At 41.3% G+C, this 13061-nt stretch overlaps 1 protein-coding gene across 2 annotated transcripts in view; it reads left to right on the forward strand.

Moving 5' to 3' along the window:
- The first annotated feature begins 1783 nt into the window (after positions 1 to 1783).
- The window catches only part of CFLAR (CASP8 and FADD like apoptosis regulator), a 31060-nt gene continuing 19782 nt past the window's right edge, over positions 1784 to 13061 (forward strand). The window contains exons 1-5 of one of the 2 annotated variants that reach the window (XM_007469211.1): positions 1784 to 2145; positions 4258 to 4363; positions 5919 to 6054; positions 6879 to 6964; positions 9939 to 9996. In XM_007469211.1, the coding sequence (XP_007469273.1) occupies positions 1784 to 2145; positions 4258 to 4363; positions 5919 to 6054; positions 6879 to 6964; positions 9939 to 9996 (748 nt within the window). The remainder of the gene's footprint in view (positions 2146 to 4257; positions 4364 to 5918; positions 6055 to 6878; positions 6965 to 9938; positions 9997 to 13061) is intronic. The other variant, XM_007469212.1, reaches the window with a different exon arrangement.

Below are 13061 nucleotides of genomic sequence, written 5' to 3' on the forward strand. Positions count from 1 at the left end.
AACACCACCCCAACATATAAGCACTGGTATTTTGCTGCATCTGGTTGGCCTGGGTCAGCACAGGATCTGTAGTTTTCCTTTTGATATTTTCTTTGACTATGCCAGATGCTACCACCGAGTAATTTGGATTTTACTGCCAAACTATACCTTTGTTAGTACAGAGGGAAGACAGCATGCCTGTTCTCTTGCTGATTGTGCGTGACTGGCAGAAAGCAGCCTTGGGTGTAATGGCTGGAGGAAATGAACTGAGCAGATAATACATATATATATATTTTGTGCGGTACGCGGGCCTCTCACTGTTGCGGCCCCGCCCGCTGCGGAGCACAGGCTCCGGACGCGCAGGCTCAGCGGCCATTGCTCACGGGCCCAGCCGCTCCGCGGCATGTGGGATCTTCCCGGACCGGGGCACGAACCCGCGTCCCCTGCATCGGCAGGCGGACTCTCCACCACTGCGCCACCAGGGAAGCCCGATAATATTTTTTAAAACATTATCTAGGGCTTCCCTGGTGGCGCAGTGGTGGAGAGTCCGCCTGCCGAGGGCTTCCCTGGCCTCATCTTTTGTGAACTGAGATTGTATATAAATATATAAAATAGATTCAGTGTTCCTTTGAGTAAATCCTGCTATATAAATACATAAATATGCTTGTACACAAATATGTAGCAACAGTTAGCAACTTACAGTTAGGTTGTTTTCCAGTTATCTTTTGCTAAGATTAGCTTTTAACCCGAAATGCTGTCTGATAGAAACAGGGTACTCTCCTAGAACATAAGAGCTTATTTAACATAAAATATAGCTATGAAACTTTAGAGTAGACAGTGACCCCCATTTGCAACTTAAATTTTGAAAGAAAATAGGTTGAGTTCCAATGCAAGAAGTTAAGAATAGACTCATGGCATGAACTCCCCACCATTCCCACCCAATTCCCAGATCTTTCTGCAGATCTGCTCAACCTCCTTCCTTCCACTGATACCATCAGGAACTCTAGTGGTAATTGCTGTCCAGCAGTGTGTTGTGAGTGCAGACTTCTGACTCTTCCAAGGGGCTCAAGGTCCAAAGAGGTGATCAAAACTTGACAAGGCCTAAGTTCAGCCATGGTGGCAGGTCCTATGAGCATTCATGATGATGCTGTGTAAAGGGCCTGGGTTTTGGGAGGATGGCAGCAGGTGTGAATGAAGGGTTTCAAAGTAGAACAACTGGAAAAAAGGGATGGGGTAGGGACAGAAACCTGTTTTCTCCCATCATTTTTGACACCTTGCAGAGGGTCCCCTTTGCTAAGATTTGTATTTGTTCAAGCCTACCGGGAGGTCACCGAAAAGGAGTTAACCCCTGTGACCTCAGTTTCTCTCATCCAGAAAGCAGCTTAGTCATTGGGCTTTTCCTCTGCCTTCCACCAAGGTCAGTCATTTGCCACTTCATCATTAATTCCCTAGCAGTGATTTCCCCCTTACCACACTTTACGTTCTGATAAGTTCTGATAAAGCACATGGGGTTTTTGGGAAATAATTTGTCTCTGGTCTCATTTCCTTTAAAACGTAGGTTATCTTCTTTGTCTGTCTTGAATTTGGGGTCAGTCTCTTTGTCTACTGAGAGGGATCGATTTCTGTAGACTTAACAATATGAATTTAATCTGCTAGATTAGAGAGACCATCGAGAAAGCAAGAGCCTATACCTAGAGTTTTAGGCAAAAGTTACTTTGATAGAAGGATTTTTAAAAATTCCCTTTTAACCACAGAACTCCTCCATTGGAAAGGATTCTGAAAGAAATGAAGAAAACCATCAGAAATGCAATCGGTAGCTTCATGGCCTTCTGTTGACTGGACTAGACTTTTCTTACTGCTGTTCCTTGGAATGACACTGTACAGGATGTCTGCTGAGGCCATCCATCAGGTGGAAGAAGCACTTGATGAAGATGAGAAGGAGATGCTTCTTTTTCTGTGCCGAGACATTGCTGCAGATGTGGTTCCACTTAATGTCAGGGACCTTCTGGATGTTTTAAGAGAGAGAGGAAAACTGTCTTCTGTGAGCTTGGCTGAGCTGCTATACAGAGTAAGGCGGTTTGACTTGCTCAAGAGGGTCTTGAAGATGGACAGACCGACAGCGGAGGCCCTCCTGCACAGGCACCCACATCTTATTTCGGACTATAGGTAATTCATCAGCCCCTCCTGAGGCTGGACTGGTGGGAGGGAGGGAGGAGGTCTAGACTTCAGAATCACAGAAATGAGGACAGTAAGAAAAGCAGCCTCATTACTTTCTCTACCCACTGATCCTCTTGCCACATCGATGTTACTTCATTCCTCTGAACTCTGAATTCTTAGGACATGTCTGCTTAAAGTAATTGGGTAGATCAGAATGAAAGTGGAAGGGATGGATGGTATGTGTTTGCCTGATGGGTAGAATGAGAGAGAGAGGAGTGACTAAGAGCTAGTACTCTTGCAGACCTCTCTGATTGTGAGATTTGCTGTGTTCTTTGCTAGCCTGTGATGTCAGAGCCTGGTAATTTCCGGTTACCGAGAAAGGAAATAACAAACCTGACAGCAATCTTCCTGACCTTTATAGAGCTCTGTGATCCTTCTTGAACCCCCTCCGGTCTTTCCCCTGCTGAGGAAATTAGTGGGGGTGGGCTTGCTTTCTGTGAGGTCCCTGTTCCCGGAGGCTCTGGGGAGCCCAGATTGAACGTTTCTTCAATTAACCATCTCTAGACCCCCTTCGGTTCAGGAGAGGATCGGCCACTGGAGTCCCCTCTAGTTCAGACAGCCTTTGAGTTGTTCCTTCCTCCTGTTCACGTAATATTCTCTTGGAGGTTCAGAGGAGCACAGAAACCAGCGGAAAGGCTGCGTTTCTGGGGAAAGAAAGATAATTTGTAACCTTAAATCAGTGATTCCTTTTTCTCCAGACCACCAGCCTTTAGTTATATTGATAATATATATTTGGAGGTGACGTACATGATTAAAAACTATATTAAAGAGAGTTGCAAGCAGTGTGGCCCTTGGAACGTATATGAGATTTGAGGTCTAAAGTCCTGTTTGAAGCCTCGGAACTGTCAGTTACAAGCCACGTAGGCTGAGCCAGCCACTGACATCAGCTGGGCCTTCGTTTTTCTACTTGTGAAGCTAAAAATAATAATATCTGATTTCACAAGTGTGTTTGTGAGGATCGATTGTGATAATTTAGTTTGTGAAGTACTTTTAAAAAATTATTATTATTTTAAATTATGTGAAATACTTTTTAAAACTGGGCAGCAGTCTACAAATATAAGGGTTTATTATTGTTGTTGCTGTTATTCTTGATCATCTTCCACCTCTCCAACCATCATGGTGTCGTAATCTTCTTAAAGCTTTTCGGCAGGCACTGACTGGGTTTTTGTGAATAAGTCAGGGGACTCTCTCCATCTCTTGTTTCCTTGCTGTGGTGAATGGAGGTGGTTCCTTTGGGCCTCTGAGTAGAGAGGCCCGGGAGTGCTAGATTCATTTATTCTTCTGTTGAGTGGGCTTTATTGTGGGTTGACTTATGCCAGGTGTTGGGTAAGCGCAAAGCAAAACGAATGAAGACTCTTCCATCCGCAAGAATATTAGAGTCTAATTGGGAAAACAGGCTTCTAAGTAATGACGGCAATGTCAAGGTAATAATGACAATCATGAGGTGTCCTTGGGAGCCCTGATAAAGCATGATGGTAACTCCAATTGGAACAGAGGTGGCTAAGTCAGGAGGGGCTTTCTAGACAGAGATATTTACAGTCACAATCCCCGGGATCTAGATGCCTTTTAACCATTGAGTTCGGGCGCGGGCCAATAGCCCAGGTGTTACTTTGCTTCACAATCTTGTGACTCAAAGTATTGTCCCTGGATTAGCAGCATCAGTATCACTGGGGGTTTGTTAAACAGAGAAGACAAGATCACTTTGAATTCTATTTACGTCTTTCGTCTTAGTCATTTAGGTTCTTCATTTATTTCATTATTACTTCTGGGGGAGCTAGGGGATTCTTTGGGGAAGTTTTTATTCTCTTGTTCTTTTCATAGCAGTTGTAAAAAGAGGTACCATCTCCTATTGAAAACTGGGGAAAGGATAAATTTGGTTTTTGACTTCCCTTAAGATCTCCTCCTGGGGTGATCTAAGCTTTCTGTTTTCTTGGGGGCGCATTCAAATGGGGGCAAGAATTAATCTTTTAACCAATTATTGGCATAGAGGAGGCCTAGGCTCTTGGTGTTCTCAGTAGGACTGATCTCTGAATTTACTAAAGAAACGTATCTGGTTTACAGGGTGCTGTTGATGGAGATTGGTGAGGGTTTGGATAAATCTGATGTGTCCTCATTAATATTCCTCATGAGAGATTATATGGGCCGAGGCAAGATAGCCAAGGATAAGGTGAGTTTTCTTTCTTTTTCTTCGTTCATGTTCCCAAGAGCCTATCGGAAGTTGGAGGGGTGCTCTCTGTGGTGTGAAGAGAGGGAAACAGGTACTTAAGCAGGGAGGACCAAGTCGGGGGTGAAGGTGGGAAGGGGGAAGTGTATGGGTTTTATTTTTCATGGTAACATTGATGGGAAGAAAATTGGTTCATAAATTGAGAGGCAATAGAGTGATATCGGCTGGTGTGGCCCTGGGTGTTTCTTTCATCTTTGTATTTTATCCTTTATTTGTGTAAAATTCATAGGCCTGGCTTATACATCAGCTTCTCTCCCTGGTTTGACAGATCATCTGGGAGGGTTAGGGAGTCCCTTCTGCTCATGCTGAGTAGAAACAGGAGGAAATGCCGGTCCACTCCCATCTTGCTCTCTGACTGTCATCTATTTCTCCGCAGCGAGCTCAGGGTCAGTGTGGAGTCATTAGGCTGCAGGGTAGCTGGGCAGGGGTAGGTCCTTGAGACTGATGTATCCAGGGAATGGCAGAAGTACAGATTTGGGGTTGAAAATGAGGTAGGGGTGAAGATCTTAGGGATGCTGTGATGGCTGGAAAAATATATAAATTCCAGCTGGCCTTATATGGTACCTCTGACCTATGGACAGGCCAGGGAAAGCTCGGGTCTCTAGTATGTGACAGTATGTCCAGCAAGGACCTGCTTCTGAGGACTCTGGTAAATCATTGCTTAAGAATTTCCTCATGTTCCTTAATGATTGTTGTTTCATTTCTGAAATTTGGAAATATAGGGTGACCGTATGCCCCCACCATCAAATGCAAAATCGGAAGGAAAATGAAAAAATACAACTCCTTTTTTGGTGTCCCCTAATCAACTTATTTCCCAATCATTTATGTAGATTTAATTATCATTATTAATTTAAAAATAAAGATAGCACATTAGTAACCAAATGTTAAACAGAAAGGAAATAACACCAAAAGCAGTGCCTATTTCTGAAATATAGTTCTTTCACAATCCCTATGGCCCAGGGTGAATAAGTAGCAAAATACCCTAACCCTGTAATTTTGTCACTTCATGTCTGCTGTGTCAGAATGAGTTGGAATTTCCAGAATTGATTAAAATATTTTAGGGACTTCAAAACTGTATCATTAGAATTTTTCTAGTAAAAACATTTCCCCAGCTACCTTCTCACTTCCTTTTTGCAGTAAAGCCCTCAGAGTTTTTCAGTATAACATCAGCCTGGCTTTTGGGAAGAGACTGAACTTGGGAGGATTTTATTTTCAGGCCTGCTTTCTCAATCCTTCATGACACAAATGGCCCAACCTAGGTACAGGTTGGCCCCCCAAAGACTTACCTCTTTTCTGAGTAAATTCCAGGAGTGTAATTTGCTCATGGCTTTGGAGGGACTATAAAACAGAGAGGTCTGGTTTAGGATCACTGAAGGTCACTGAAAGGGCTCCTCTGGTCACATTTTCTTGCTCTAATAAATTACACAGCCTGAGGTTTGCATATGAGGCCTAATAGTCAGCCCTACTTACATTTGTTTTTTGTTGGTGGTTCTCTTAGAGTTTCTTGGATCTTGTGATTGAATTGGAGAAGCTAAACCTGGTTGCTCCAGATCACTTGGATTTATTAGAAAAATGCCTAAGGAACATCCACAGAATAGACCTGAAGACAAAAATCCAGAAATACAAGCAGTCTGGTAAGCAGTGCACAGTGGGTTTCATTGGTAGAGACCCATGTGTTGGACAGGTGGATGGAACAGAACCCGAAGGTCCACAGCTCCCATCAGCCTGTGGCTAGAGATCAGAACCCTTTATATCCTCCATACCCCCCATCTGCTAACTTCATCACCCAGCACCCCTGACCACACAGTCTTGGCCCTCTGCAAAATGCCGCCAAGCAGTTCTTAACATTTTGGTCTTCAGGAAAGAGTCTGCACCCCCATTTTCTGTACTGGCTGGTGGCGCTGTGGGCACTCAGGGCTTTTGAGTCTATGCTGAGCCCTGCTGCCTTGCTCCAGAGTTTGGCCTGACTTGGGATGATATCCTATCTCTGGGGTCCTATAACTGCCCTGCATATGTCTCCAGTTGCACAAAACCTCCTCATGCAAAGGGGCATCTTTTCTGCTGAGAGCCCCTCCTCCCATAAAGGGGACCAGCTCAGCCTGGCCTTCTCTCTCACGGCATCCCTACCCGTTGTCTTTTAGACTCACACTCAGCATGGGCTCTGCTAGCAGTCTACTACCACCACAGGGCATGGCTGATACTCAGTGATCTACACACAGCCCTGCCCCCCACCCCCCCAATGGCTGATTCAAGATCAAGAACAGGAGTAGAATTTTTAGTCTGTTCTTAATGACATTGATAGAAGAGTCATCTGATCTGATATTTTGAATTCAGTAAGGGGGCTGGAAAGTTTAGGGTAATTTGAAAGATCATGATTGACCATGAACTGAGCCACTATTGAAGATTCGTTTGATGATAATTTGTAAATCTTAACTCAGAGCCTGTTCTCTGCTTGCAGCTCAAGGAGTGGAAACAAATTATGTAAATGCTCTCCAGGCATCTCTGCCAAACTTGAGTATTAAGGATCCTTCATATAACCTAAGGGTGAGTCTGGAGCAAATGTGTGGAATCCCAGCATGAAACAATTTAAGAACTTTGATAAAAATGTACATATTCTCCCAGCATGTACTTTGTTTAATATCTGAAAAAAATTGTGACAGAAATGTGCATTTGTTTTAAAATATGTATAAATTCTTATAATATCAAAGCTGACATGTGTTCATTGAAATAATTTGGAAAATACAGAGAAGTATATATAAAGGGAAGAAAATAAATCACCTCCGTGTTAACAGTTATTCCCTTCTAGTCTTTTTGTTTTCCTGTGTGTGTATCTACATATACAAACATTTTTTTCATTGTTCACTTGTTCCTTTGAAAATTTAGCTTCTTAAGTAAAAATAGGTAGGACATGCCCATGGACAAAGAATTCAAAATGTGCTAAAAGAATTTTTAAAGTATATTTCCTCTTACCCCAGTTCCTTTCCCCAGAGGCAGCTATTGTTAACCATTTTCTTCTATCCAGAGATAGTCTATGCACATATCATATTTAATTTGTATTTTTTTCTTCTGTACAAATGCTAACACACTATGTCCACTTACTGATCTGAGAATTCTTAGATATTGTTTCGTATGAATCATACGGGACTGCCTTTATTTAATCATTGTTTTTAATGATGGAACATAGTTCACTTTCTAGATGTATCAATATGCTTAGCCTTTTCTTGTATATGTGGACTTTTAGATTATTCCCAATCTTTTGTTATAAAACAATACTTCAAAATAAATATCCTTGTATTTACCTCTCTGTGCATTTGCTTTTCATTGAGCTTATTTTAATGATTTCAACAAACGTGTTTTTGTTATTGAGTGATGTTACTGAGTGATTGATTTGTGACCATAAATAATATGTAGTCACTTCTGGTTGTTGTGTTAGTCAATGGTGCAAGGTTATCATCAGAATTGTGCTTTGGTTAATCTTTTATCTTGAGAAGTTAACCTTAGTGTAATCTCATCCTCATCCTAATTCCATATAAGGATATGTGGAATTTGTAGTCAGGACTTAGACCACAGTTTATAATCTGAGATTAAACCATAAGCACTTTCATAAAAGTGTGTGATGAACATATTGACTATACCTGTAATAAAAATAGTTTTGTGGAGAATATAATCTGTAAGAGATACCACTAAGCAATAGAATTTCAGAGCTCAGATGGATGGTAAGCATTATACTGTCCAACACCCTCATTAAATAAATAAGGACATTTAGGCCTAAGGAACATTAAGTGACTGCCCACTGCTAGCTACCGCCAGACCTGGGCCAGTCCATACTCCTTTCTCTACACCATGGTGTATTTAATAAACTACATGTTATCATGTCATAGCTTAGATATATGTCATGTTTTTCAAGAATTAAATATGCTTTTTTTTGTCCTTCTGATCTCTGTGATACCAAATCATGAGAGAAAACTGATTTAGGATTCAGATCCAGATTTTCTGGGCTTTCTCTGCTATTGTCTATCTAACATAAATTATACTGTCATTCTTAGTTAAAAGCCTGCCATATTTTTGTTATTGTCTTTCTATTTTGTTAATGCAAGTAATTGTATTCACCGTCCATGTAGCCTATTAGGAACCCACATGCTCTGTGTGTAAATTTTTCTTTAAATTTGCTATATTAATCTGTGACCCTGATCATTCATTCATTTAGTTAGCAGGCACTGTGGCATATGGATTCAGTGAATTCCTCACAAGATTTGGGAACTGAATACCTGGATGTTAACTCATACAAGGCTGCAAAAGTGCTTTAAAAATTACGGTGGCATTAAATAACACATGATACCAACATACTATAGAATAAAGAAGTTGTGGGAATTCCTTGGCGGTCCAGTGGTTAGGACTCCGTGCTTCCACTGCAGAGGGCACGGGTTTGATCCCTGGTTGGGGAACTAAGATCCCTCAAGCCGTGCGTGCAGCCAAAAAAAAAAGTTGTGACTCTGTAATATAATGCTTTTTATATTTATCTGCAATAAATCTAGCTTTGGTTTCATGTTATATCTCTTTAATAGTATGTAAAAGTGAATGCACACCTATGTGGGGTTCCAAATTCTATCTAATATCATTATCCTCTGGCTAAGTCATTGGTTATTAGTGATAAAAGCAACTTATATGTTTTTCTTTCATTTAGATGCACAGACTTAGCTACAGACACAGCTTAATAAATAGTGTACTTCTCTCTTTTGGCTAGGATAGCTTCAGAGGAGAACTGTCATTTGAAAGCTGAGCGTATCAGATGGTTGACAGTGTGTGCTATGTGTACCTTACACAGGACCTGTCATCTGAGAAGAGAAAGGGTCTGTTCAATCTTTCATTCTCTGATTCATCCCATTCTGGCCCTCAGAAAGGGTAGCTAGTTTTCAAGAACCACTCCCACATGTGGCTTATGTGTAGCTAGGCATTATAGAAAAATAATAACTGGACATTTATTAAGCACTTCCGTGTGCTTAAAAGGCACTGTGCTGAGTGCTTTGTGTACATTTAATCTTCAAAAAAATTATCAGGTAAGTACTATAATTATCCTCATTTTGAAGATGAAGAAACAGACATATAGTTAAAGAACTTGCTCAAAGTTGCATAGCTAGTAAGTGGCAGAATCCCACTCCCACTCTTAACCATACTGTACCTTGCCTCAGGGTTAAAGATCAGGTTGAATGTCAATTGCATGTTCCAACAGCTTGTTCTAACTTGGAGCTATTGTAGCAACTCTCCTATACCATATTCTAAATGCTAGTTGAGCATATTTACACATTCATTGTATTTTCCCTTTGAATTGCTACCTTGGCCATAGAATATGGATTTATGGAGTTAATGGCTCTTGCTAGCCTTCTTTAGATAATTTAACAGTGAATGTGATATTTTTATTTTTTCCTGGGTAAGAATCCTATCGAGATATTTAAAGAGGTGTAATATAATGTCTCTGAAAAATGAACAGGGAGTGTGACCTTATTTTTTATATTTGAAGCTCCAGAATGGGAGGAGCAAAGAACACAGACTCATGATGGGACAACCTGACACTCAGAGTAAGACCAGCTTTTCTTTATATTCGTTCTTTATAATTGATTGATAATTCAAGTACAGAATGTTGCATTTTTAGAGTTGCCTTTCTTTTATCTACATTTTTTAAGTTCTCAAAATAAAAAACAGTTAAACTCTTAAAATGTATTCATTGGCATTTCTAGTTATCCATCAAATTAGCTTATTTGAATTTAAACACCTCTTACTTCATCAGCTTCATCATCTTGACTATATTTTTTAAGAGATATAACATTTATACCTGAAATAGAACTATAACCAGGCCATGTTAAACATTAATCTAGCCATGGTAATGAGCCATGTTAAACCAAATATCTAGCAGCAGGAAGAAGAAAGGTTACTAGGATCTTGTTTTATGGCCCATTTAATAAATCTAGATACTGTACAGATGACATTCCCCACCCCTACAAAGAAAGGAAGAAAAAAAAAAACACCTAGTCATTTCAACCATAAGATTTAAGGGATTTAAGATCCCTCTCACCGGTCTTAAAACATCAGCACTTGATCCCATCATTTTCAAGTAGTGTATTTTTTGCTTGTCTTGAGTCCTCCTTGAAGTGAGGGCTGAGACTCAGTCTCTTACTGTAGTACTTAAGAACTCCGGGAGGTGGGGCTGCATAGACAGCTAAGGAGGACTCAGTCTTCCCTGAGGAGCTTGGAATTTGTGTGCAGGGGCGATCCTGAAGGTAGAGAGCAGGGCAGTGGCCTGATGGAAACCTCCTTTATATGGCAACACCTCATGACTCAGCCGACATGCTGTCTGTGTGCACCTGCAAGCATTCTGCCCAGCTCAGCCAGATGGAGCAGCTCATGCCCAGCCTTCCCTATGTAAAAGTCAGCTCTCCAGCAAAAGCTGTTGAGGAGCAAATTAATTTCTGAGGTGACAGTATGTTTCTTAAAACACTGGTGAGGTGGTGAGAATTAGCTGTTTAAAATGGGAGACCTGGTAGATTTGGATAGGAATTTAAAATAATCAGTGTTTTTTCCATTGTGCTCCCTGATGGCAGGTTTATCCTTGATGGTAATTAAACAGGTGAGGTAAGTGAGGCTCCCAACAGCCCTGCAGGTCCTTAGGAGAGCTAGTTGCCTGCTTTTGCCCAGATGTGGTTCATTTGCTAGTAAAAGAGAAAAGCATCCTGATAACTTGACCTTCATCTAATAGAAGTTTAAAATAATCAAACCAAGTATTCATATTATTTTGGACTTCCAAATAGATTTCAATTGGGTGATGATGATAATAACTACAGTTTATTAAGCACTTTTAGTAAGTGCTAAGTGCCCTGAACTGAGATGGACATATTACATATATTATTTTGTGTGTTTTTAAAATTCTGTTAAGCCATGATTGCTAAAATACAAAAAGATAAAGTGAAATTTCCTCTTAATTCTGAGTATCAGACATAACCGCTATTAATGTTTGATCTGTGTACCTCTAGTAAGTATATGTAGGTATACGCACACAAACACATGTAAAATTTTTAAGTACATCGGCTCCATATTATACATATTATTCAGTAATCTATTTTTCACTTAATACATCCTGCATACCTTTTCTTGTCAAATACATAGAGATTTCTCATATCCTTTTTTTTTTTTTTTTTTTTTTGCGGTACTTGGGCCTCTCACTGTTGTGGCCTCTCCCGCTGCGGAGCACAGACTCTGGACGTGCAGGCCCAGCGGCCATGGCTCATGGGCCCAGCCGCTCCGCGGCACGTGGGATCCTCCCGGACCGGGGCACAAACCCGTGTCCCCTGCATCGGCAGGCGGACTCTCAACCACTGCGCCACCAGGGAAGCCCTCTCATATCCTTTTTAACATTGCATAGTATTCCATTGTATGTAAACCAGTTTAATTCTGGTAAACCAGCATTTGTTAAACCAGTTTCATGCTGGTAGACTTCTAGTTTCTTTCTAGCTTAGGGCCATTACAAACAGTCCTTCAGTACATCTCCTTGACATTTTTGCACACGTGCTCTATTATTTCCTTAGGATAAACTTCTAGAAGCAGAATGTTGGTTTAAAGGGTATTGCTAATTGTCCTTTAAAAAGACTGTTTCAGGGCTTCCCTGGTGGCACAGTGGTGGAGAGTATGCCTGCCGATGCAGGGGACACGGGTTCATGCCCCGGTCCGGGAAGATCCCACATGCCGCGGAGCGGCTGGGCCCGTGAGCCATGGCCGCTGAGCCTGCGCGTCCGGAGCCTGTGCTCCGCAATGGGAGAGGCCACAACAGTGAGAGGCCCGCGTACCGCAAAAAAGAAAAAAAAAGACTGTTTCAACTTATACAGCATTACCATCTGAAAGTATTCATTTCCCCCAAACCTTACCAAATATTGGCATTTTCTTTGTCTGTCTTTTAGACATTATTTCTCATTTTTGTAGCAGTCATAAATCAGATGCTCATCTCAGAGATTAAAAAACAAAACAAGGCAAAACAAAACCCAGCACACCCTGAGACTTCAGAAACTTGCCCAAGATCACAGGACTTGTTAGTGATGGTGCTAGGGTTTCAGCCAGCCCTTTATGGCTTCCAAACTTGTGGTTTCTCCACTTCCCCTGGACTAGTAAAGTCATTTTTTATCTACAGAGTTTGCTCTAGGTTCATCTATATTTGCTAAGCCCACTGTCCCCTATCTTACCATTGACATTTTATTTTATGATCTCCCAATATCACTGGACTAAGAAAACATGGCCATCTGTTCTATAAGTGGCAAACCCACAAAAGCTTTCCCTTCTCTGTGTCTCTAAGGTTGTTCCGTTGAGGCATTGTGCACAATTTCAGCACATGCAGTAAAGCTATTGATATTGTTGGGTGGTTAGTTTATTAAATTCTCCCTATCAGGTTAAAACCTCACCGGTCACTGGGTCCTTACCTGGAGAAGGGCAAGGGAGAGCCTTCTTTTACTTCTATTTAAGCAATTTTTCTACATAACTCCTGTTTAGCATGGGGACTTGTGTTTTCTTATCAGTTAGGTTTTTCAGTGTGAGGTTAGAAGCTTGGGGCTGAGTATAGCTGGGGAAAGAAAAGACAGTAGGGGGAAGAAAATAGGGAAAG

The sequence above is a fragment of the Lipotes vexillifer genome, unplaced genomic scaffold (assembly GCF_000442215.2).
Source record: "Lipotes vexillifer unplaced genomic scaffold, Lipotes_vexillifer_v1.1 scaffold648, whole genome shotgun sequence".
Classification (NCBI taxonomy): Eukaryota; Metazoa; Chordata; class Mammalia; order Artiodactyla; family Lipotidae; genus Lipotes; species Lipotes vexillifer.